This window comes from Dermacentor andersoni, chromosome 5 (assembly GCF_023375885.2).
Source record: "Dermacentor andersoni chromosome 5, qqDerAnde1_hic_scaffold, whole genome shotgun sequence".
Classification (NCBI taxonomy): domain Eukaryota; kingdom Metazoa; phylum Arthropoda; class Arachnida; order Ixodida; family Ixodidae; genus Dermacentor; species Dermacentor andersoni.
The window spans coordinates 201,639,255-201,661,963 of NC_092818.1; the positions used below are offsets into that span (position 1 = coordinate 201,639,255).

Here is a 22,709-nt window from a genome sequence, read left to right on the forward strand (position 1 = left end):
ATGGAGCAGGAACGCACAATGTCGGCGATAACTTTCGAGAGGAAGTTACGACCACGGCCACTAAGCAGCTGTCGCGGGGCGCCATGAAGTAAGATAATGTCACGCAAGAGAAAGTCCACGACGCCAGTGGCGCAACTGGTAGGGAAAGCCCGCGTGATAGCGTATCGGGTGGCGTAATCAGTTGCGACGGCTACCCATTTGTTCCCAGAGGATAACGTGGGAAAGGGACCGAGGAGGTCTAATCCAACACGAAAGAACGGTTCCACAGGGACGGTGATCGGCTGGAGATGACCGGCAGGTAGCACCTGAGGTGTTTTCCGACGCTGGCAGGGATCGCAGGCAGCAACATCGCGTCGGATGGAGCGAGCCAGACCAGGCCAATAGAAGCTGCGGCGGACGCGGTCGTACGTGTGGTTTACACCAAGATGTCCTGCAGTGGGTGCGTCAGGCATCTCAAAGAGCACAGTCTGTCGTAGCTGTTTTGGCACGACAAGAAGAAGATCAGAGCCGTCAGGGAGGAAGTTCCTTCGATACAGAATGCCGCCCTGGAGGACATATCGGCGAACGGATGCGTCGGTAGAGCGCAGACGCTCGATGAGTACTCGCAGCGATAGTTCTCGGTACTGCTCATAGGCGATGTTAGCGACGGCCGACACAGAGAAAATGCCGTTGGCGGTACTACTGTCGGTGTCGTGAGGCTCGCCTACAGGGTGGCGAGACAGGCAGTCAGCGTCCTTGTGTAGTCGGCCAGATTTGTAGGTGACAGAGTACGAATATTTTTGTAGGCGTAAGGCCCAGCGACCAAGTCTTCCTGTAGGATCTTTCAGTGAGCATAACCAGCAAAGCGCATGATGGTCTGTGACAACGGAAAAGGGTCGGCCATATAAGTATGGGCGGAACTTCGCAACCGCCCAAACTAGGGCCAGACACTCACGCTCAGTGATGGAATAGTTGCGCTCCGCGGGCGAGAGGAGCCTGCTGGCGTAAGCGATAACACGGTCGTGGCCACGCTGGCGCTGTGCCAGAACTGCGCCAATTCCGTGACCGCTAGCATCAGTACGGACTTCGGTAGGTGCAGAAGGATCGAAATGGGCCAGAACGGGAGGCGGTGTGAGAAGGTCGATTAGAAGCGAGAATGCAGAGGACTCGTTATCGCCCCACTGGAAAGGGGCGACTTTTTTTCAAAAGCTCGGTTAGCGGTCGTGCTATGGCCGCGAAATTTTTTACGAAACGGCGGAAGTACGAGCAAAGGCCGATGAAGCTGCGCACATCCTTGACACACTTTGGAACAGGGAAGTGCCTAACAGCATGGATCTTGCCTGGGTCCGGTTGCACTCCGTTCGCGTCAACGAGATGTCCAAGGACGGTAATCTGGCGACGGCCGAATTGGCACCTCGATGCGTTGAGTTGCAGACCGGCTCGCCGAAAAACGTCCAGGACTGCTGAGAGGCGCTCGAGGTGCGTAGCGAACGTTGGGGAGAATACTATACCGTCGTCCAAGTAGCACAGGCACGTGCACCATTTGAAACCGTGAAAAAGGGAGTCCATCATGCGTGCAAAAGTGGCAGGAGCGTTACATAGACCGAACGGCATCACTTTGAATTGATAAAGACCGTCGGGTGTTACAAAGGCAGTCTTCTCGCGGTCGAGATCGTGCACGGCAATCTGCCAGTAGCCGGAGCGAAGGTCAATAGAGGAGAACTAGCGAGCGCCGTGGAGGCAGTCAAGGGCGTCATCAATCCGAGGTAGGGGATACACGTAGGGGAAGTGAGGGAAGCTCGCAGAAAAATTAAGTAAGAAGAACGACTGAGGAATATGGAAGAAAGTAAATGGGCTGGGAGAGTGTTGAGGTATCTGTACAGGAAAAACATGATTCACAGTGGAGAAAAAGAACTAGGGAGCTTACCAACAAGTATGCGGCCCATAGGGCGGGCAACTCAGCAATAAAGAACGTCAAGCGGAAAGTCAGAGAGGCTGAAATAATATCGGTGGCGGCAATGGAAAAAAAAAAAAACCTGCCATGAGTAACTACTGAAGAGGCAAAAACGAAATCAGGAACGAAACAAAGCTCATTACTTTTCAAAGCGCGATCTGGATGCCTTAGAACACGCACCTATAAAGCGAGATATAAGAAGGAAGAAGAAGCATGTGCTTGCTGCAGTAAAGCTAGGGAAACTATGGAGTATGTTTTATTAGAATATGAAGACGTCTGCCCAGCAGTCGATTTAGGCACCACTAGCCTCCTTGTAGCACTTGGGTTCAGCGAGAGCAGTGGAAAAGTAAACATGTCCGCAATAGGGATTAGTAAGAGGAGATTGGAGGATTGGTGGAAGTAGGGAAACGACAAAAAACGGAGGCGTACAAATGAAGTTGAACAAATGAACAATAGGGGATCAGAAAATTTGATTGTGGGTGTTCACAGTGTTTTCTTTTTTTTTTATTGTTTAACCAAGTAGGACATTAGGCAGTATAATAGCAAGCGCTTGGTGGTGCAACCCACCGGCCCGTTCCAAAGGGGATGCCAACAAACAAGCCCGCCCGCCCGCCCGCCCGTCCGTCCGTCGCTGCGCCGCCTGACCATTGCAGGGAGCCCATTAGACGGCAATACATGTTGTATGTATCATTTTGTTTACATTTTTTGTTAGTAGATACAAGAGTGTCTTTACAAACATTCAATTTTACCAGCAATCTTGAATTTGGCAATTTTTTTTTTATAGTAGTATGTTTATTTGGCCATATTATATACAATATGCCCTCGAGGTGAGGCTAAAGGAGGTAGACCAAGCATACCTCCTGACAAGGCCTAAACCCCGATCACACATCATGGAAACGGGGGCCGAATGGACAAAAGAAAAACAATGAGCAAACATGATCACAATAGAAAATAGTTAATGATAGACAATAATAAATATCCATTAACAATAAACAAAACATTTCATAATATGCACATTCAGAAAAAACTAAGTATACAGAATTAGCTGAAATTTAACCGGGGGGGGAAAAGAATCGTCAGTTTTTTCTTAAATACAGACACACTATAACTTTCTAAAGCAATCTGAGTAAGAGACTGGTAGGCATTACACAATGTTATAATTTGATAATCGGTTGTTTGTTTACCATAATTTGTTCTGGGTCTTGCAGTAGATAGGGCAACGGAACGTAGACCATACGCAACGTTTCTTGAACTATAAGTATTAGAAAAAGACTTAAAGTCGTGTTTGACTTTATAAAAAATGTGAAGAGCCAAACTAAAATTTTATAAATGAAAGAAATTGCGAACATGAAATGTTTCGAAAAGGTTAGCTTCAACAGATGAACTTGAACTTAATAAACGTAGAGCTCTTTTCTGGAGAGAAAGCAATTTGTGTGAATCAGTTTTGTTGCATGTACCCCACACTAGGTTGCAATACACCAGGTGAGACTGAACAAGGGCAAAATATAACTGTTTTTTAACTTGTAGTGGGAGGAGATGTCTAACACGATAAATAACATAAATAGATCTGGCCATTTTTAGTCTAATGTAGTTTATATGATCACTCCAACCCAAATCGCTACGAAAAAACACACCAAGGAACCGGCAACTATGAACTTGCTCGATGTTTAAGTCATTAAAAAATAGTTTGATGTGATGATCTAATGGTTTGTTTTTTGGATGGAAGAGCATAAACTTTGTTTTGTTTACGTTTATTTGAAGTTGATTAACATAGAGCCAAACCGCTAACTCCTCAAGCCAGGTATTACATTGGTGTTCAAGTACTTGGAGACTGGAGCCGGAAAAAAAGACATTAGTATCGTCGGCATACATCATGATATTAGGAGTTAATGGAATGTTTACAATGTCATTAATATAGAGAATAATTAAAAGTGGTCCCAGAATTGAACCCTGAGGGACACCGAATTTTATCATACCAAAACTGGATTTTACATCATGAATCTGAGTGTACTGTATCCGTGCAGTTAGATAACTTTCCAAAAGTGAATTTGCCACTCCACGGATCCCGTAAGTCTTTAATTTATGGAGCAGTATTGTATGTTGCACAGAATCGAAAGCTTTGCGCAGGTCGAGAAAAATTCCAACAGAAAAAAAGCTTAATTGTTAAAGCTAAAAATTGTTAATTATAGAGTTTTTAATATCTAACAGAGCAGATTCTGTTGATTTACCGGCCTGAAAGCCATACTGTTGGGGGCAGATAAGATGTTTAGCTTGTAAGAAATTGTTTAGTCGCCTATAGAGTATACGCTCAGCTAACTTCGAAAACAGAGGCAATACCGAAATAGGACGGTAATTATTTGGGTCATTTTTGTTGCCTCCTTTGAATAAAACGGTAACGCGCGCGACTTTTAATTTGCTAGGGAATACACCAGAAAGAAGCATTCTGTTACAAATATGCGTAAGAGGGCCAGCAATAATATTTACAGCACATTTGATAGGAAAAGCAGTAACTTCGTCATCTCCAGGTGAGCAGGTGTTCCTGAATGAATTAATGATAGAAATAACTTCATCCACTGAAGTAGGGGACAAAAATATTGATTCAGTACTGCAAGAGGGTAAGTATGAGTCAACAGACCGAGTTGAACGACAGCTAGCAGAGGGTCGGTATGCTCCGGCAACTAAAAAGTGTTCATTCAGCATATTGGCAAGTGAAACTCCAGCATAATTCACCCCATTGACTATCAGCTCAGAGGGAAGACAATTCTTCCTGTTCCCTATAATAACGTTAATACCTTGCCAAAGTAATTTAGGATTGTGTAAGATTGACGAAAACTTATTTATATAGAAAAAAGATTTAGCTTTCTTTAGATCTGAGTTTAATTTATTTCGAAACTTCTTAAACTTAACTAAATCATCCGGGCATCGCGTTTCCAAAAAACGAGAGAACATTTTGTTCTTTTCTTTAATTTGTTTCAAAAGTGCCCCTGTCATCCATTCTTTTCTAGCCTTTCTATGTTTTTTTATAGTTTGAGTTGGGAACGCAGCGTAATAGCATTCAAGCAGCTTCTGAATAAATATGTCATAAGCACGGGACGAGTCGTTTTCACCATATACATCTACCCAATTAATTGTAGACAACAAGTGACAAAATCTGGAGATGCTCTTTTCATCATTAACTCTACGAACGTGAACGCGTTTATTCAATTTGGTCGTATCAGGAAAAAGTGAAAAGAAAGGCAAGTGATCACTAATTCCAGAAGAAAAAACGCCGGATATGCAACTCTGAGGTGGGAAATTAGTGAAGCACGAATCAATTAATGTTTCAGAGTGCAAGGATATGCGAGTAGGCAATTTAATAGTATTGTCACAACCATTAGACAGCATTATTTCATTTAAGTTAATCTTCAGAGCGTTATCCTCCAAAAAGTTAATATTGAAGTCACCTAGCACAATGATACGCCAGTTGTTTTGGTTAGCAAACTTCAGAAAACAATCAATGAAGCGAAAAAAATTGTCAGAATTTCCTTGAGGGGGGCGATACACAACCATAATAGCAACTCTATGAAAAGCAATGCAGACAGTTTCAAAATCAGTACAAACAATTGAATAATCCGACAAGACCTCAAAGCACAAATAATTTTGCACATATAAAGATACACCACCACCACGCTTTCCATCTCGAAATACTGAAATGGGTTTATAACCAGGAAACTCGCTGACATCTGCATTTGAGGTAAACCATGTTTCAGTGAAGGCAATAAGGTCAAAATTAAAGTTCAGTTTAGTTAATTCAGCTTCTACTTCTTCTGATTTTTTAGGCTTTGACAGTTCAAGTGGTAAAGAGATAGTGTGTTGCGAGGATTGTAAGCACCATCCTTTAGAAAGTCGGTGAATGACTCGGCAGTAAAATAAGCCATTGTTGAGCAGGTGTACTGCGCAGTCTCGCAGCAACAGTGATTAAACCATCTTATCAATGTCCTCCTCACAAGCGATCCTGATGGCTCGTGCACCAGGTTGCTTTCGAGCGTAGATCTTTCCTTCCTTTGACCAGACGAAAGCGTACTTCATTTCCTTAGCCTTCATTTTAGCGAGCCACAGTAAATTCCTGCTAGAAGCCGTCAGGTTATCAAAGAATCGAATGTCATCTTCGCATTCTTTGCGCTTTGAAATCCAGTCTGTTTTTGTGGATCGGTTGGCAAAACGGATCAAAACCACAGGCACCTTGTCTGGTTGAGATGGAAGGCGGTGTAGCCCTTCAATGTCTTTTGCTACAAGTGTGGGCAAGTCAAGCTTCACAGCAAGGCTGTTTACTTTGCTCAGTAAATCTTCACCATCTGTCACAGGCATTCCATGTATTTCCATGTTTTGCCGCCTACTGTACTGGCTCAGGTCGTGCAATTCCTGACGCAGTTTTCGAATTTGCTGCCCGTCCTGGTTTGCCTCAATGTCGTCAACTCTCTTACGCAGGAGCTCGATTTCCTTGTCATGCCTATTAGATACTTCGAGCAATTTGTCATACGTGTCAGACATATGTTGTACAGACTTTTCAATGCTTGAAACGGTTTCCTTCAAAGATGTCAGATCATCCACTTTGGCCGTGAGATTTACCAATGACTTACTAATCTCAGCAAGCCGTTTGCATAGGACAGCAGAAGATGCATCACTGCTGCTATCCTGACTGCGAGACGCCGAAGATCGACATGTCAAGCATTTCAAGGCTTTTAATTCAGCATCTTTTGCTTTGAAACTCCGCTCCCCAACCCCTGCACACTTCCCTATATGAAACCTTTGACAGCAATCTGCACAAGTCAAATTCTTCACCATCTATAATATCTTCGTAGCATGCAGAACAAGGATCAAAATTTTCAGATGACATTGCAAGCAAGACACTAGACCATGGGCAGCAGTGGCAGCAGTGGCGGCAGCATGCACTGGCAGCTTAACAACAGTAAGAAAAGACAACTAACCTGTAAAATTCAAAACAGTTGTCTGAGCACTCCTGTGCAGCAACGTGCCACCGCCACCGCTGCCCGATGTGTGAAGGCTCTCGACGACTTGCGCAGCTTTATAGCCAGAAGGAAGGGGCGTATCTTCACGTGATGACAGCACGTAGGCAGCCACACACGGTGCGTCAACGAAGCTAGCAGAATGCAGATCGCGCTTGATACGGCAATTCTTGCAGACGGACAGCAGCGAAGGAACTGTAAAATTCAAAACAGTTGTCTGAGCACTCCTGTGCAGCAACGTGCCACCGCCACCGCTGCCGCTGCCCGATGTGTGAAGGCTCTCGACGACTTGCGCAGCTTTATAGCCAGAAGGAAGGGGCGTATCTTCACGTGATGACAGCACGTAGGCAGCCACACACGGTGCGTCAACGAAGCCAGCAGAATGCAGATCGCGCTTGATACGGAAATTCTTGCAGACGGACAGCAGCGAAGGAACTGTAAAATTCAAAACAGTTGTCTGAGCACTCCTGTGCAGCAACGTGCCACCGCCACCGCTGCCGCTGCCCGATGTGCCGCTGCCCGATCTTTTATTATGACATACATCTTATTAATAAAGGTTTTAAGCGTGAAAAGAGCATTCATTCTGGTTTTTGTTTTTGTATTGCATAAAATATTGAGTGCAGTAGATTGTCTAAAAAAAGTAGGCATAACCTACAGAAAGAAAAAAATACTTTTTTTCCATGGCAGGGAAGGAGTTAAGTCGACGCTGTATTTTGCAGATTTCATTGAAATCACACTCGCGAAAGTGCAAACTGCGAAATAGTGAGCGCGGGAATCCAGTTCTCTCTAGGCATTGCTCTACGAATAGCCTCAGCCACCTTTCACGCAAGCTTATGCCTACTGGTTTTCCATGAAACGATAAGCCGTGACATCGGCATTGAGTGCTTCACTTACATTGCGGCACGCAGCGATGAAGCATGATGACTACAGTCGTTGTTGGACACCACAAGTAGGATTCACATTTAAGAGGTCTTTAATTGATGTTAAAACATGTTTCACGACATTTCTTACCACAAATCCAGGTTTCGTTTCTTTATTCCGACATTGAAACAAAAAAGATGTCGCATAGCCTGTCGTCTGCCCGGCTCCCCCTAGCGCGCTTCCTGCAGCCGACGTCGTCTGCTTCGCAACTGTTCCGCTGCACGCCGCTCCTGCCGCTTCCGAGACTAGAGTCACTGGAAAGAATTTCAGAGTACCGCAAACATAGAGTAGTGAGAAACTCTATGACCGCAAAGGTCGGGATTTGACTGGCAACACTGAGCGGCCACCGCCATATGGCCATATACCTTCCAAGCCACGGAGGAAGGAAACTAAGGAGAGGCCCTACCCCCTCCGCGCGCTAGGAGAAAAGTGTGGCGAAAATGACGTATAGGTTCTCATTTCTTTTGCTGCTTTTTTATTTTTTTTGCTGCATGGCCACGCCTTTTGGGCCACAATGGCGGCGTTGTTCTGATTTTTTGAGCGCGCACACGTGTTGCTCTGGTAGGTTTCGTGCCGTGCCAAAGGCGCTGTGTGGGCGGGTTTGCGTTAGTCACCGTGTCTTGTTGCGCTGTGTTACCTGCACCGTGCTCTGCAGGATGTTGCGCGAGCGCGCGCGCTCCGCGTGCGAAACCACGCGCAGCGCGGCGTGGTTTCGCGAAAGATGTAAACAAGAGAGGAGGGTGGCACAAAAGGCGGAGCATCGCCATGAGCAACGCCAACTTCCGGCTTCACTTTTGCTTCACAAAGAGTGACGTCAGGGCCTCTCCTTAGTTTCCTTCCTCCGTGTTCCAAGCCGACTGCGTTGCGGGAAGGCCGTCGTGTTGGAAGAGCTTGATATTCGGTGACACATCGGGTTGAGTGTTTACTGAAGTACAAATACTTTGTGCCCGGAGATAATGGTTGCTAAGAACGAAAATAAGATGTTATTTTGAGCGAAGTAATGCAGCCGGTGGTTGTTTTGCACGCCGATCGTGTTTATACTGCTGGAACTGTGCTACGATTGGGGGCAGCAGCTTAGCGCTGCTATCGGGAGCTTCTGCGCGCGTTTTTTTTTTCCCTTCCGCGGAGCGAGCTACGAAGGAAACATTTCGTCACTTCGAGCCGCAATGAGGCAAGCTTGTGCTTTTGAGCATGAACATCGTGGACCGCCGTCGGCTTCTATTGAATGTTTCCAAGCAGGACGAAACTAACACCTGACAGTGTCACAGGCACGTACGTTCGTTGTATAATTCCACAAGCTAAATCGGATACATTTAATTTAGTTTGTAAACGGATACCGCGCGTTCTCGATTCTGCCGGGCGACTTCGTCCGCCGTATACGCACGACACACTGCGACTGCCGTGTGCGCACCGGTGTTTGGCCGTGATCGTAAGACGATCTGTGCACAACAGGCGTAAAAACCAACTTCGATGACCATTTTTCGCACTGAATCTTGTGGAAGGTCAATATTGGCCATTTGCGTGATTACAGCAACGTATGTGTACTTCTGTACACTGATAATGAGCGAGAGTTTGCTACATTGCGATTTGTCAACGCGGCTGTCTAGTGCGTTTATGAGCGGCTACTCTTCTCAACTTATTTATGACTGTTTTCTTAGACTGCCAAGATTTGCTGCCTGTGTAAAAAGAAAAAAAAGCAGGAACGCAGCACTTTTTTTTCTAAGTTGTATAAGTTGTTTTTTGTAAGATGTATAAAATTCTTGTGCTTTTGGAGCGGTTTATGTAACATGCGTAGTGACAGAGTGAAACTAAAGCTACTGGGTGTTCTGTTGTTTTCTATTTCTTGTTATGCCTCAAGCACAACATTATTTGCTTATGCACCGTAGCATTTCAATATAGAACATAATACGTATGCTCACTTCAGTTCATTGCATGTGCTCGGCTTACAAGCTCAAAATTTGAAGCATGTGTTGTGAATATCACCTTGCCGTTGGTTTCAAGCTCGAAATGCGTCTGTATAAATGAGCAATGGATAAGTGGAAAAAAGGAAGTATCATGGGCCTCGTATTGGCCATGTTTTTATTGACCGCAATCGTCACGATCTGCGAAAAATAAGTGCCATATATGGGTCGAGTGACTCGAGGCGAGAGCGCGCTCACGTGCGCGGAGAAATCATGCGAGTACCTGGTGCACGTGAGGACGCGGAATTCTAGCGCGACAATTGTGCCTTCGCGTTCCACGAGCACGGATAACCGCGTGTGTTGAGCAACAAACGCGTACACGTGTACCCGCGTCAAGCGTGCAAGACGCGAACGATCCTTGCAATGACCTCCTATTTTCGTATCATCGCTAACACCGCGTGCACTTCGCTTAAATATCTTCTAAAACAGTGCCGAAAAGCACAAGCAAGGTGTACTTATACCTCGCACACGCGGGTGTTTTTTGTAGGCTGGATGTTCTGGCCGATTCTATGCAACCACGCAGAACGACGCTCTCAGTCATTTTTCCCGGTCAGAATCTAGAAAAGTCTTTTCAGACTCAGCTCGGTTGCTGCATCCGAAGGCGCAGCAGCCAGGCATGATTTTCTTGCAGTCAAACGCGGGCGCGACAATCGGATCACAAAAAACGTGGGTAACCTGCGCTGCCTGCGCTCTAACTCAGCCGGCCCGCCCGGCGCTTGGAAGGTATATGGCACCCCAAAGTCACGTGGTACGGTTGGGCCAATGAACACGTCGGCGGCGCGGGGAAAACGAATGCGGTACTCTGAAAATTTTTCCAGTGACTCTATTCCGAGACTACTCCGAGACGGTAAATATGCCATGGTCATACGAGAAACTTATGGCCATGGCAATCTCACAGGCCGCAGCACGTGGTCTAGGTTGCAGGCGCGAGCCCGCAAGCGGCGCTCGTTGCCTTTTCGCGATAAGGTCCCTTGATAAAACTAGGTTTAGACTTGCTTTATCAACGCGACCTTATTTCGCGGAGACGAGAAAAGGGAGAGGGCGCAGAACCGGGTGTATCGGACCACGCGGCAGGCATCTATAGCATAAAGGAAGCATTGCTTCGACAAGCATCAGCAGTGCTTGCGCGCCGCCTACTGCTTCGCTTGCGATGGCAACAACTAAGAAAACTGATGCGCTAAGTGGGGTAGAAAGGCCACGACGTCGACGACCGAACCTCGCTCGGGTCCGGCGAGACACGCCAGCGTGAATCCGAACGCGTTCGCAGCGCACGCTGCGAATTCTGCCACTCACATTCCTGAAGCTGAGCGCGTCGCAACTGATCTCGCTGCCCATGACACTACGGAGCAGAACCAATCATCCTAAATTATTATACACATAAGGGGAAGGGGGGGGGGGGCGACGTTCAAAAAATGTCGTACATCAGTCATGTGAGTTGTCACAGAAATTAAGCATTAAAAATAAAGCTACGAGCCAGTAAATCACTCAATTAACAATAAATAAAATAAACAATCATAATACATACAATGCTCAGACACGTTGGATAGACATAGTGGGTGGACAACGTTCGATAAATGTGGACGTACATCACACATGTTGAGTTGTTACAAGACTAACACATTAATATAAAAGCTATGACACGGTAAATTATACAATTAGTAACAATTAAATGAATGGTAAGAAGGATACAGTGGCTAGTGCACGTGTTTCGTTAAGACCTCTCAAATTGTGGGGGGGGATTTTGTTCGTTGACAATGAGATCAAGCAAACAACTCCATGATTCAATTACAGAGGGTAGGAATTATTGATTGAAAGCCTTAGAGGATTCATGAAAGCGTTGAATACTGAGATTGTTAAAAAGGCGGCGAGAGGACCGAGCAGGGAGCAATAGTAGTGTTCCTCGTAGACGAGGGAAACAATAATAGAGCTCGTGGAAAAGACATAGCTTGCTGATTTTTTTGACACAAGAGCAGAATGGTAAGACCAAGGGCTGAGTTGACATGCGAGATACTGGTGCGGCGATTGTAATTAGAAGAAATGAAGCGAGCTGCATCATTTTGTATGGATTCCAGAGCATTAATTGGATAAGTTTGGTGGAGAGACCAGATGCTAGACGCATACTCGAGTTTCGTGCGCAAGAAGGTTTCCTAAGCAAGTTTGCAGACATACGGTGGACATAGTACAAAGGACCACCGCAAAAAGCGAAGTGTTTTTGCTGAGTATGCGGCTATTTTTGACACATGGTCACTCCAGTTAAGTGAGCTTATTATTTTGATGCCGAGATACCAACATGAACACACTTGTTCAGTTGCTGATGAATTAAGATAATACTTATAGCTGAGGTTGGAGCACTTCCGATATCTGCATGAACTTGCATTTTGACGAATTTAGTTCCATCTGCCAGCGAGAACCCCACGTAGTCATTGCATTAAGGTCATTTTACAATAAAGATTGGTCATATGTGCTAGCAATGTGCCGATAGACAACGCAGTCATCTGCAAGAAGGCAGATACAAGAGGAAAGGCCGACTGGAAGATCATTAATTAAGATGATCAAAAGGAGGGGGTCAAAAACTGGCCCTTGCGGGACACCGGATATACCATAATGTTGCTTGTACTAGATACACGAGTGCCCAGTGCTGTGAACTGCCTGCGATCGAAAAGAAAGCTCTGAATCCAAGATAAAACTAAGGGGTCGAGAGAAAGACATGCAAGTTTACTCATTAAGCGATGATGAGGAACCCGATTAAATTTTTTGCAGAAGTCGAGATATATGTTCTTACCTTCGCTGAAGCAACTTGGCAGCAGGACGCCGCTTGGCAACAGGATGTCGCATGCTAAGTAAACCTGCAACACGGTCGCCAGCCCGCAAATCATGCACCTTTGGCAGCAGCGGACCGTGAGTTCGCGAAGCAAACACACAACAGCTTTCGTGAAGGCATGTTTCATATTCGTGTTCTAGATTTCTATGACAGAGGGATCAACCATATCTTTTTAATTGTGTCAGCTTCTGTTCAATTTCACCATGTTTCTTCCAGATTAGACAAGATTTTGGCAGACTAAGATTCAACAGGAGATAGTTATAGGTACGAGGTTTTGATAATAATTTGCTGCTATGGCAATCTATAAGCCCCGTTACATATATAGGTTCTCTACCAAGTTGACATTTCCATATTCCCAGAGTTTTCCAGGTTTTCCCAGAGTGCCTTAGCGAAATTCCCTGAGTGATCATGAACTTTGTTTTACGTCAAGATGGGCTGACACCATGTCACCTGGTGCTGTCACTCTAGCAAGCACGTTAAAAAATAGAAAAAAAAACCTATTTAATCCAGTTTGAATAGTAAGGAGTAGCGTTTATTTTACTCCAAAAGTAGACAGAAGGGAGGGGTTAGTAAAATGCACAGCAAATAAAATATCTTCGAAAAAAATGGTAAAATCCATTGCAAATGGAGTCAAACATCATCAAATACGAATAAAAGGAGATGCATACAGAAACAAATATTTTCAACTATGAGCTATTTCTATCAACTGATAGCAAGCTCATGGTATAAGGCCTGAACTTTGTCGAAAGTGAGATTTTCTCTCAGAAGCTGGACAGTCAACTTAAATTGTCCTGACATACTCTCAGCCTACGCACAACGCATCAGTGTTGCGGTGCACTGCTTTTAAGGGTTTATTTTGGTTTGAATGAGGAACACCTGCATCTGGGCGTCAGCCAACACTTTGTTTTTTGAGCTCAAGCCCCTTCCAAGAAGCGACGGCACGCTTCCGTTCATTCCTCGGTGTGTATGTCCTTTGTGTTCTCATCCTTCTTCCACCGCACGTGCGCCCCATGGGCCGTTTGAAGCATCCTCTTCATCTTGAAGCATCAACTGTACAGTCAATGTCCAATTTGTCAGACTCCCTAGTAAGGGCCACGAAATCGTAAAAAAAATCGGGCAGTGCGAAAAAAAATGAATGCATGTTTTTTATTGCCCTTGAGGGCTCAAATCGCCACAAGCACATCTGTAAAGGCCCGCCAGTGCACTTATTGAAGGGACACTAAAGCGAAACAAGAAATCAGCTTTGACTAATAAAGCATTGTTTGAGAATGCTGCAGGCAGTCATTTCAAAATAATAGTTTGATTATTAGATGAGCAAATGAAGGTCGAAGTACCAGTATATGAATTTCGTGCCGAAACCCTGACGCCGGTACGTCAGTGTGATGTCAGGGATCCCAAAGCATGTTTTCGCATTTGGGCCAGGCTGGCTGAGTAATGGTTCCCGAAACTTGCCATGTTTAATATTTGGTTCCTTTAGAACACAATTTAGTCAATCTGTACCACTATATAGTTAAGTAGGCCCTAGAAGATGCCATCAAAATCCATGACGTCACAGCGACCAGAAGCGGGAAATTCAAGGAAGCGTCGCCACCCGTCTTTCATTCTTGTGCTTTTTTTTAGTTTACCAAGTGTCTTATCGTGGTAAGAGTGGTGTTTTTGGTGTCATAGAAAGGTAATTTACTAATGCAGAAGAAATTATTTTTCTCTTTAGTGTCCCTTTAAGCATATCGGTGTTCGTACTGTGACAGGAGATTACGGGTGCACGCGTGTATAATTAAGGAATCCAGACTGTGTCCCGTGACAATTGACCCTTCCACGTTTATTACGCTTCACCGCAATACTTTCGCGTATGCTTCACAGCGTAACATTGCTGTATCGAGGCGAAGCTGACTTTCGGGAACCTGCATTATGCAAGGCACCGTGCTTTCCGAGCTTCGAAGCTAATCGCGAGGACCACGAAGGCGGAGTCGGTGCCATTGCTGACAGCGGCGAATTTTTCAATGAAAAACACGGCACCCAACGGCAAGAAGCTTAATAGCGAACGTCAAAGCAGCTAGGCCTACTGTTGCCGCAGTGGTGGCTACGGCTGCCAGCGGATCTGCGTGCGAAAGCGCCAGTTCGAGGCGGCGAGGTAATCAAAACGGCAGCGGTGGTGGCTTTGATTAATGCCATTTCCGACCTGCGGTTACGGCAAAACGTCTGGAAAACCGGGTGGCGAGAAGTTCTCGTGTCCGAAATTTCATGCCTTCTTTTACATTGACCCGATGGGGTACATGGTCGTGCCATGAAGTCATCAGAATTACCCGGCATCCGGAAAGTCGGCCGTTGACAGTACACCGACAACACCTCCAACCGACGAAACGGCGTCAAAGACAATTCGTTGTGATTCCTCTTTGTTACTCGAGTCAGCGTTACCGCGACCTTCGTTCCCTAAAATTATAGCTAATTTTCCCTGGTAGAAGCACCAATTCCCCGAGTTTTCCTGAGTATTTCCGGGCTACTCAAGATCCCAGAGAATTGCCGGTTGGTAGACACCCTGATCGAGGGCAAGGTTTCTTAATTCTTTAAATGTGGCCCTTACTACAAAAGTGCACTTCAGCTGTGTCAGGCCTCAAGCTCAGAAATTCCTCTTCTTCACACCAACAATTATGTCCTCTGCAGTCAACAGGCCAAAGCTCTTGACCATCTTCAGTGGCACCTGCGCGAAAAGAAAGCAGATAAGCAAATATCGATGATGGAAGTCCCAAAGAGCACTCTTTTTGCACAAACGATTAAACTTCAAGGTATGGTGAAACGCCAAACAGGCAGCATAAATGAGTTTTCTTGTAGTTTTTCATTAACAAATACTAAATACAATATGCCAATGTAAAAAAATGCAGATAATAAAATATATCGAATAAGTTTTCTGTAAGATTGCACTGAAAGTAAGTTCCGAGATGTCTCCATGTAAATAAGCGTTTTCTGTTAAAACCACAGCTCAGCTATCTTTGTTTCTTTATTCACTTGAAATAGTATTGTAACTGCATTTTTTTTTTCATCTACAGTGTATTTTAGTTTTCGTACACCACAAAGTTATGGCTTCAAATGCAGCTAATCATCGTCACGAGGTATGGACTATTTTTTTTTGGTAACATGAAAACTCATTCAATGTCTTTTCTTTCTCGCACATCACAACAATGTAACCACCTCTCTGCTGACATTGTCTGAATAAAGGATAACCATGCCTTTAACCAAGCGTCAGCTAACACTGCATAAATAGCCATTATTTGTACTATTAACCACTGCATATTACTTATTACTTTGTTCATTGCTTTGTCATTTGCTTTCATCTTATATTTTTCATTACTATAGCAATTAACTAACATTGTAGTACTATTAACAGCCAAGCTTTTTGTATATATTTTAACCAGCTGTCGATTTCATTGTTTCGTGCTCATAACCACTCCCCTCTGTAATGCCTTTGGCCCTGATATAATAAATAAATATAATAGGAAGCCTACCCTAGATCATTGGTCTGTTTGTTGCAGAGAACTAGTTCAGCTATACAAGCTGACTTTATCACCTACTTGTTTTCATCGTCGCCTAATCATGTCCACTGCAGGACAAAGGCCTCTCCCAGTGATGCCCATTCACCCGTCTTGCATTAGCTGATCCCATCTTATGCCTGCGAATTTTCTAATTTCATCGCACCACTTAATCCTTTGCCGTCCTTGGCTAACCATTCTGTAACTCTAATAGACCACCGGCTATCTGCTCTACACATTACATGACTTGCCCAGTTCCTTTTTAAAGTGTAGCTTTCTTTGGCTCTTCACCGGGGTTTCGTGTTCGTTGTTCTTTCCTTGCCTAGTAGGGCATTGCATCACTTTAGAAAGCCTCATTAGCATATGGCTTGCAATGTGTCATGTTTTGAAATGGCAACAAAAGTGTTCGCTTTCAGTAAATAAACATCGATACAATGCCTCATCAATGAGAAACAAATTACTCAGACAACTTGTACACTCGTTCATGTGTACCAACGTTGACAAGTGAATGCAGATAAACTTATGCTCAAACATTGCACAAAGCTTCATTCCCATTGATTCCAACATGTGTGTTGGATCTGTATGATTTTCTTTCCCCTCCTAATGCCAACTAATACCGGCTACTCCTGCCTGCTTTCTAAAACACGCCAGTGTCTTCCTGTTTCTTAACTTGCACCTAACATTTTTCGATCCCTGCTCATTGCACTGTCCTTAACTTCTTCTCAGGCTCCTTTGTTAACCTCCAAATTTCAGTTTCTTTATGGACAATGAAGAGCAGCATTACTAACTTGTGTGCTCTGTGTCCGCACCAGCTCCACACTGTGCACAACATGGAAGAGGCATGTCTTCACAACATGCAGGGCAAATCTCATCCCAATACAGTTCCTTGGTCCAGCACCAAATGGCAGGTAGGAGTACGGTTGTATTGACCCAATATTTTCTTCATTGAACCTGCAATTTGACCAGAATCCAAACTCAAGCTGGTCAGTAAATAAGAAATGGCAACTATTTGCACAAACTGCACATAAAGAATGTTGCAATACAAACTGACAAAGCAGCCAGGCAAAGACACAGTTCTTGTGATCTTCATTAACAATCCACTTACATGTGAGTGAGATTTTATTCAGAGGAGAGGCAAAAAAAAGTCGAACTGAGCTGGTGCCGTTCGCTCTGTTGGCTACTCTGCACTGGGGACGTTTGAAGAGAAGTACGCTGCACTCTGCGAGCACAAGATTGATATATACTATCGACACCAGCTAAACTCGCCTTACTGGCACTGTTAAATCAGTGCATGGAAAAAAACAATAACGCATTTGCCTGGTTCAGAATTACAGGTGGACACAATGACATATGTAAAAATAAAAGTGTGTTATCATTCTGCAGATACGAAGCAAATAAGAATTGAATTCTGCGGTTTTATGAGCCAGAACCACGATCTGATTATGAGGCATGCTGTAGTGGGGCACTCCGGATTAATCTGAACTACCTGGGGATTTTTAACATGCCCCTATCGAAATGCGGCCGCTGTGGCCTGGATTTGATCTCGCGACCTCTTGCTTAGCAGCGCAACACCATACCACTAAGCAACAACGGCAGGTGAAACAAATAAGTTTTGTTCAGTGGAATAAAAACAATGGGTGATAGGGCCCATCAAGCTGCTTTTATGCAGAATTTCTCTCATCATACCCAACCACAAATGCACATTTATCATGTACCATGTGATTAAATAAACTCAAATATGCTATCACAGAAAAACGCAACTGAAAGCAAACACCCTTTTCACACTAAAGGTGTCATAGTTAGATAATTTATCTTTTTGCAGATTGGGGTCCTTAGCTGCATAAAACCGCAAGGATTGTCGGGCTGTTCCTTTTAATTAGTTTTGGAGACGACCTTTTATTGCAATAGCAATTAAACGGATGATCCAGGTGCATTTCCGCCGTCACCTTGAAGTTCCGTATGAAGTCCAAGGGCGATAAAATCATCGCCGTGCACCGTGTGCTATGTGTGCGAGTGAAAGCGTGCGAGGGTGAGCCAGCCATCATGGCTAAATCTCACGCACGCAAGTGAGGAAAGCAAGGAGGAAGTGCACCGTCTTCCATTGCGCTCAAGGATCCGGGGGTAGGGCATGGGGGGGGGGTGCGTTCCACTCTGGGCCGCTGCAGCTTGAAAACCATCTGTGACGGGGACACAGTCTGCCGTGCACTGTTTTCACAGCTTAGTTCACATCTATGCGAGAAGCAGCACGAAGGTCAATTCGCTTGCTGCTGCTGCCGCAACTGCTCACTCCAGCGTTCCGACGGTGAGTTTCCGTGGTCATCGAGTGAGATGTGTTCTTGTTCGCTTGTGTGGCCGTGACATTATGCTTCTTAATTTACTAAGTATGCCTTTGTTTAAGAGTATATACGGCCAATAAAACTACTATTCTTCCTTAGTATAGCTAGCTGCCCACTAATTTGCTATCGCAATTGATGCTTCGCCTTTCGGGCAAGACTGCGAGTTTTTTTTTTAATTCACTATTGACTAGATTTACTTGCTGCCACTATCTATTACTCTCACTCATTCATGATTTTTCATTTTACAGGCTTCCCAAATTCAGAGGAGGTACCACCAAGTGTCTTCCACTAAGGCGTTGTTTTACTGCATGCCGAAGCTACGTGCAGCTATGAAAGTGCAATTGCCAAGCAGCCTCATTTAACATATTCCTTTTGTGTTGGTCAACACCTGCCTCATGATAAAGCAGCTTACTAGAATGGATGTCGAGCAAACTGAAAAAATTTTTCTGCACCCTAACCCACGCCTCATGTAAAACCCCATTATGCAGGTAGTGTAAGCACATAAATATTACCGTTCAGGATCAAACTTCTCAGGATCTGGAAAGTACTCGGGGTCATGATGCATCGCAAAAATCGGTATCGCCACAATGCACTCTTTTGGAAGCTTGAAACCAGTGTCACCCAAGGTGACATCTTCACAAGCCGTCCTCTCTATGCTTTGTGGAAAGTCAGGGGGAAGAAAAAGCACATTTCGCATGAATCCCTTGCTCATACAACAATATTGATGTAAAACAATATGCATGACATTCAAGATATATTACAAAAAAAAGACGCTTTTGTTCAAAAATAAAGTGCACAGCTAGTTTTGCAAAATAACTATGTCAATTCAGAGTTATATATTCAACCACCGGGCCAGCTGAACTCACTTTGTACCGTGACCCACACTTCCTCTAGAGGATCCAACATGATTATACTATGGGTACATTTGATTCACCTGCACCACCTGAACTAGTTTACAAGGTGCTGCACTCTGCCATTCGTTTCAGTAGTGTAGCAGTGGTGCCCACTGTTTGTTTCAAAAGGTGCAGGAAAGGTGCAGGGCTGATTCATGATATTGCGGCGCTCACTCCACTGTCGGTGCCGACTTGGTGCAGGCGTACAGGTGCGAAGCAGTGGCGCAGCAGACGACGCAACACACGGGAGCGAGCACTGTTAAAACCCCACTTGCTATGAGAATATATGAACCCCATCAGTTAATAAGCAAAGCTTCCATGTGTGATAAGCACTGAGGAACGATGAACTAAATGGGCCTTTGTCAAAACCATGTACACTCCCACATAGAGCATATGGCTGCATTTCAGTTGCCAGCACTTGCTTACATCGAGAAGGCAAAGAAGAGTGATGCCACTTTTCTGATGGATAGCATATATAGGGTCTGTTCAATTCGCCTGTGCCATTGTGAACCAGTTCATGGCGGTTCACAAGAAGTTAAGAAATTGTGCTGCTTGATTTCTGAAGTGTATGCCAAGCAAGACGCTCGAAACGAAAGCAAAGGTGCAGACACAGTGCAGGCAGTATGTTATCTCAGACTAATGTGCATGAATTATGTAAGATTGAGAGGTCCTGAACTGCAGGTATGATCGGCTTCTGGGGCATAAATACACGCCACACTTGCGCAGACACATCAGATGTGTGCAAGTGGGGTTTTAACAGTGCTCGCTCCCGTGTGCTGCGTCGTCTGCTGCGCCACTGCTTCGCACCTGTACGCCTGCACCAAGTCGGCACCGACAGTGGATTGAGTGCCGCAATATCATGAATCAGCCCTGCACCTTTCCTGCACCTTTTGAAACAAACAGTGGGCACCACTGCTACACTACTGAAACGAATGGCAGAGTGCAGCACCTTGTAAACTAGTTCAGGTGGTGCAGGCGAATCAAATGTACCCATAGTATAATCATGTTGGATCCTCTAGAGGAAGTGTGGGTCACGGTACAAAGTGAGTTCAGCTGGCCCGGTGGTTGAAGCCAGGCATGATCAACATTCCAGTGCGAAACTGTGACAGCCATTTTACTTTATAGGAGCATGTGCCTAAGCAGAGAAGTACACATGCTGAAGCACATTTTGCTCAGCTCTGGGTTATGTAAACAGTGAGGAACTGCATAGCAGGTATTACCAGGAGTTCACTAGCCTTCTCTTCATGCTGCTTACATGGTCAAAAAATGGTGGAATCTGTTTATACATATTACTGGCGCTTTTTTCCTTAATCCAGGCGGAGTTTTCTGGCACAGGTTCCTTGCACATGGCTACCAAAGCACTGAGAGAAATGAAGCTTGCTGTGTTCTGTCGCTAAGGCAAGTATAGTTAAAGTATCGGCAACTCTAAGAAAACTATTGTTCGAAATTTTGCAAATAATTTTATGTAGTTACACTTCATTTTCACTTTCTGGAGATGCAGATATCTAGGTGAGCTTAAAAACAAACTGCAGCAAAATAAAGCAGCTGTCACAACTTTACAAAGGGAAATGGAGTGTCCACTGCCATTCATCCAACATGTTTGACCATGGAAGTAAAGCTTGGTGGAGCAAGGCAAAGTATGGCAAGTACAGCTTAGCACTTGTCTCATGCTTTGCTGTTCCTGGAGACTACAGCACCTTTACCAGAAAGCACAAGGTGACAGCAATACTGCACTTCCTGTGGCACATCCATTGTGGCTATGATACTTGCAGGTGGTGACAGCATCACTATGTGATCCTCATTCTCTATATCCTCATCTCAAAAGAACTAGGCCAGAACTAGAGATCACTAACTCTCTAAGTACCATATGCCATAACACACTTAGGTTGTGACACTTCGACAGATGTGTGCGCTTGCATCACAAGCGACCTTGCACACTCTCATTTATCAAAGTGACATTTAAATACAGCATATCACTTTTTACAATTTCGTTCACACTTCGATGTGCTCGTGCGCACTTAACAGACCTTGAGCTTTCTGTCAGATACTTCCAAATTGGGCGAAGTCTACCTATAGATGCTATAAAAAAATGCGTTACCAATGATCGGATTGAGCCTCTATCTTCCAGCAGAGCAGCTCAATGCTTTAACCATTAGGCTGCGATCGCATGCATGCTTTTCTCATGCTCTCTGAAATACCTGGCATGTGCATAGTGTGCCAGTTTCTCACATTATTCCCTCGTGACAGCTAGCACTTTGAGACGCTGTGTTAGATTACGCTGCCTTTGAGATCAGCCTGCATTTTTCATCAGGCAGGCACCTACGAAGTGTGTGAGGTTTGCCTATGATGCTATCATATTAAAAGCACCATTGACACAAATGCTGCCAAGCTGGAGTTTGTGCTTACTCTGTACGAATGTGACATAGGAGGGCAGCATCAGTTCTCTTAAGTCCTTCGATCCCACCAGCAGTGCAAGACAGCACTTGGCCCACCATCGTTGTGTGTGGATTGTCAGGCTCTTGGTGACATCGAACATTACATACTGATGTCCCGAATTCGAAGCGTAATGTAAAGGTGTAAAGAGATGAACTGAAGCGCAAGATTGCACCTCACTCAAATGCATGTGATATTTTGTTCCCGCGAGGACATTGGATATTTAGGATAGAGGTGCTTCAGTTCCTCCTAAAGCTCCTCTGTTGGAGTCCAGGTTCGGAGAGTCAATGGTGATCATGCGGGTCATCATGGTTTGGAAAACGCACAACGCATTAGGCTCCATGTCAACTTGTTTTCGATGCTTCGTGTTAGCTGGACTGCGACGTGTTTCAGACCGTATTGTGTTTGACAGGCGGTGTTCACACAGAGCGATTGCCACCAACTTTTGGAAGGCTAGGTTCGCCTGCACCAAGCAGCATCCTTTCTCCTCCTCACATACACTGCTACACAGCGCCCCCATCATCTGCTCTGGCCACACGTGTGGCAGCCTGCATAGTTTTGACAAAGTCTGTACTTTTGTGTTTGCTACTGTAGGTATAAACTGACTGTGATCCAGACAAAAATGAAGTGAAATTACTCATTTTCTGGTTAAGCCCAGCACAAGAGCACACAGCACAGTGTGAAAGAATACACTGAATTTTTACGCACTCATACAGATATAAAGTGCACAGTCATTACCGCAAAATCTTTCTTTTGTTGTTGCTGTAATGTTTGTTCATGTAGGTAATATTTACGTACATGAAAATACGGTAATTTCACTAAAAGTAAGTAATATGGTTTCACTTCAGACATATGCATACTCTTGGGCACAACAATTCTCA

General features: G+C 44.7%; 1 protein-coding gene and 1 long non-coding RNA gene across 4 annotated transcripts in view; one reads left to right on the plus strand and one right to left on the minus strand.

Moving 5' to 3' along the window:
- Positions 1-8,240: 8,240 nt before the first annotated feature.
- Positions 8,241-16,136, plus strand: LOC140218649 (uncharacterized). The gene is made up of 2 exons (XR_011894868.1): positions 8,241-9,128; positions 15,687-16,136. It is a non-coding gene; the product is annotated as an uncharacterized lncRNA (long non-coding RNA).
- LOC126532364 (cytochrome P450 3A8-like) overlaps positions 13,775-22,709 on the minus strand; it is a 44,662-nt gene continuing 35,727 nt past the window's right edge. For all 3 annotated transcript variants that reach the window (XM_050180080.3, XM_055071556.2, XM_055071555.2), the window contains 3 exons: positions 19,015-19,158; positions 16,955-17,117; positions 13,775-15,340 (listed from right to left, as the gene is read on the minus strand). In XM_050180080.3, the coding sequence (XP_050036037.2) occupies positions 15,260-15,340; positions 16,955-17,117; positions 19,015-19,158 (388 nt within the window). In that variant the 3' untranslated portion in view covers positions 13,775-15,259. The remainder of the gene's footprint in view (positions 15,341-16,954; positions 17,118-19,014; positions 19,159-22,709) is intronic.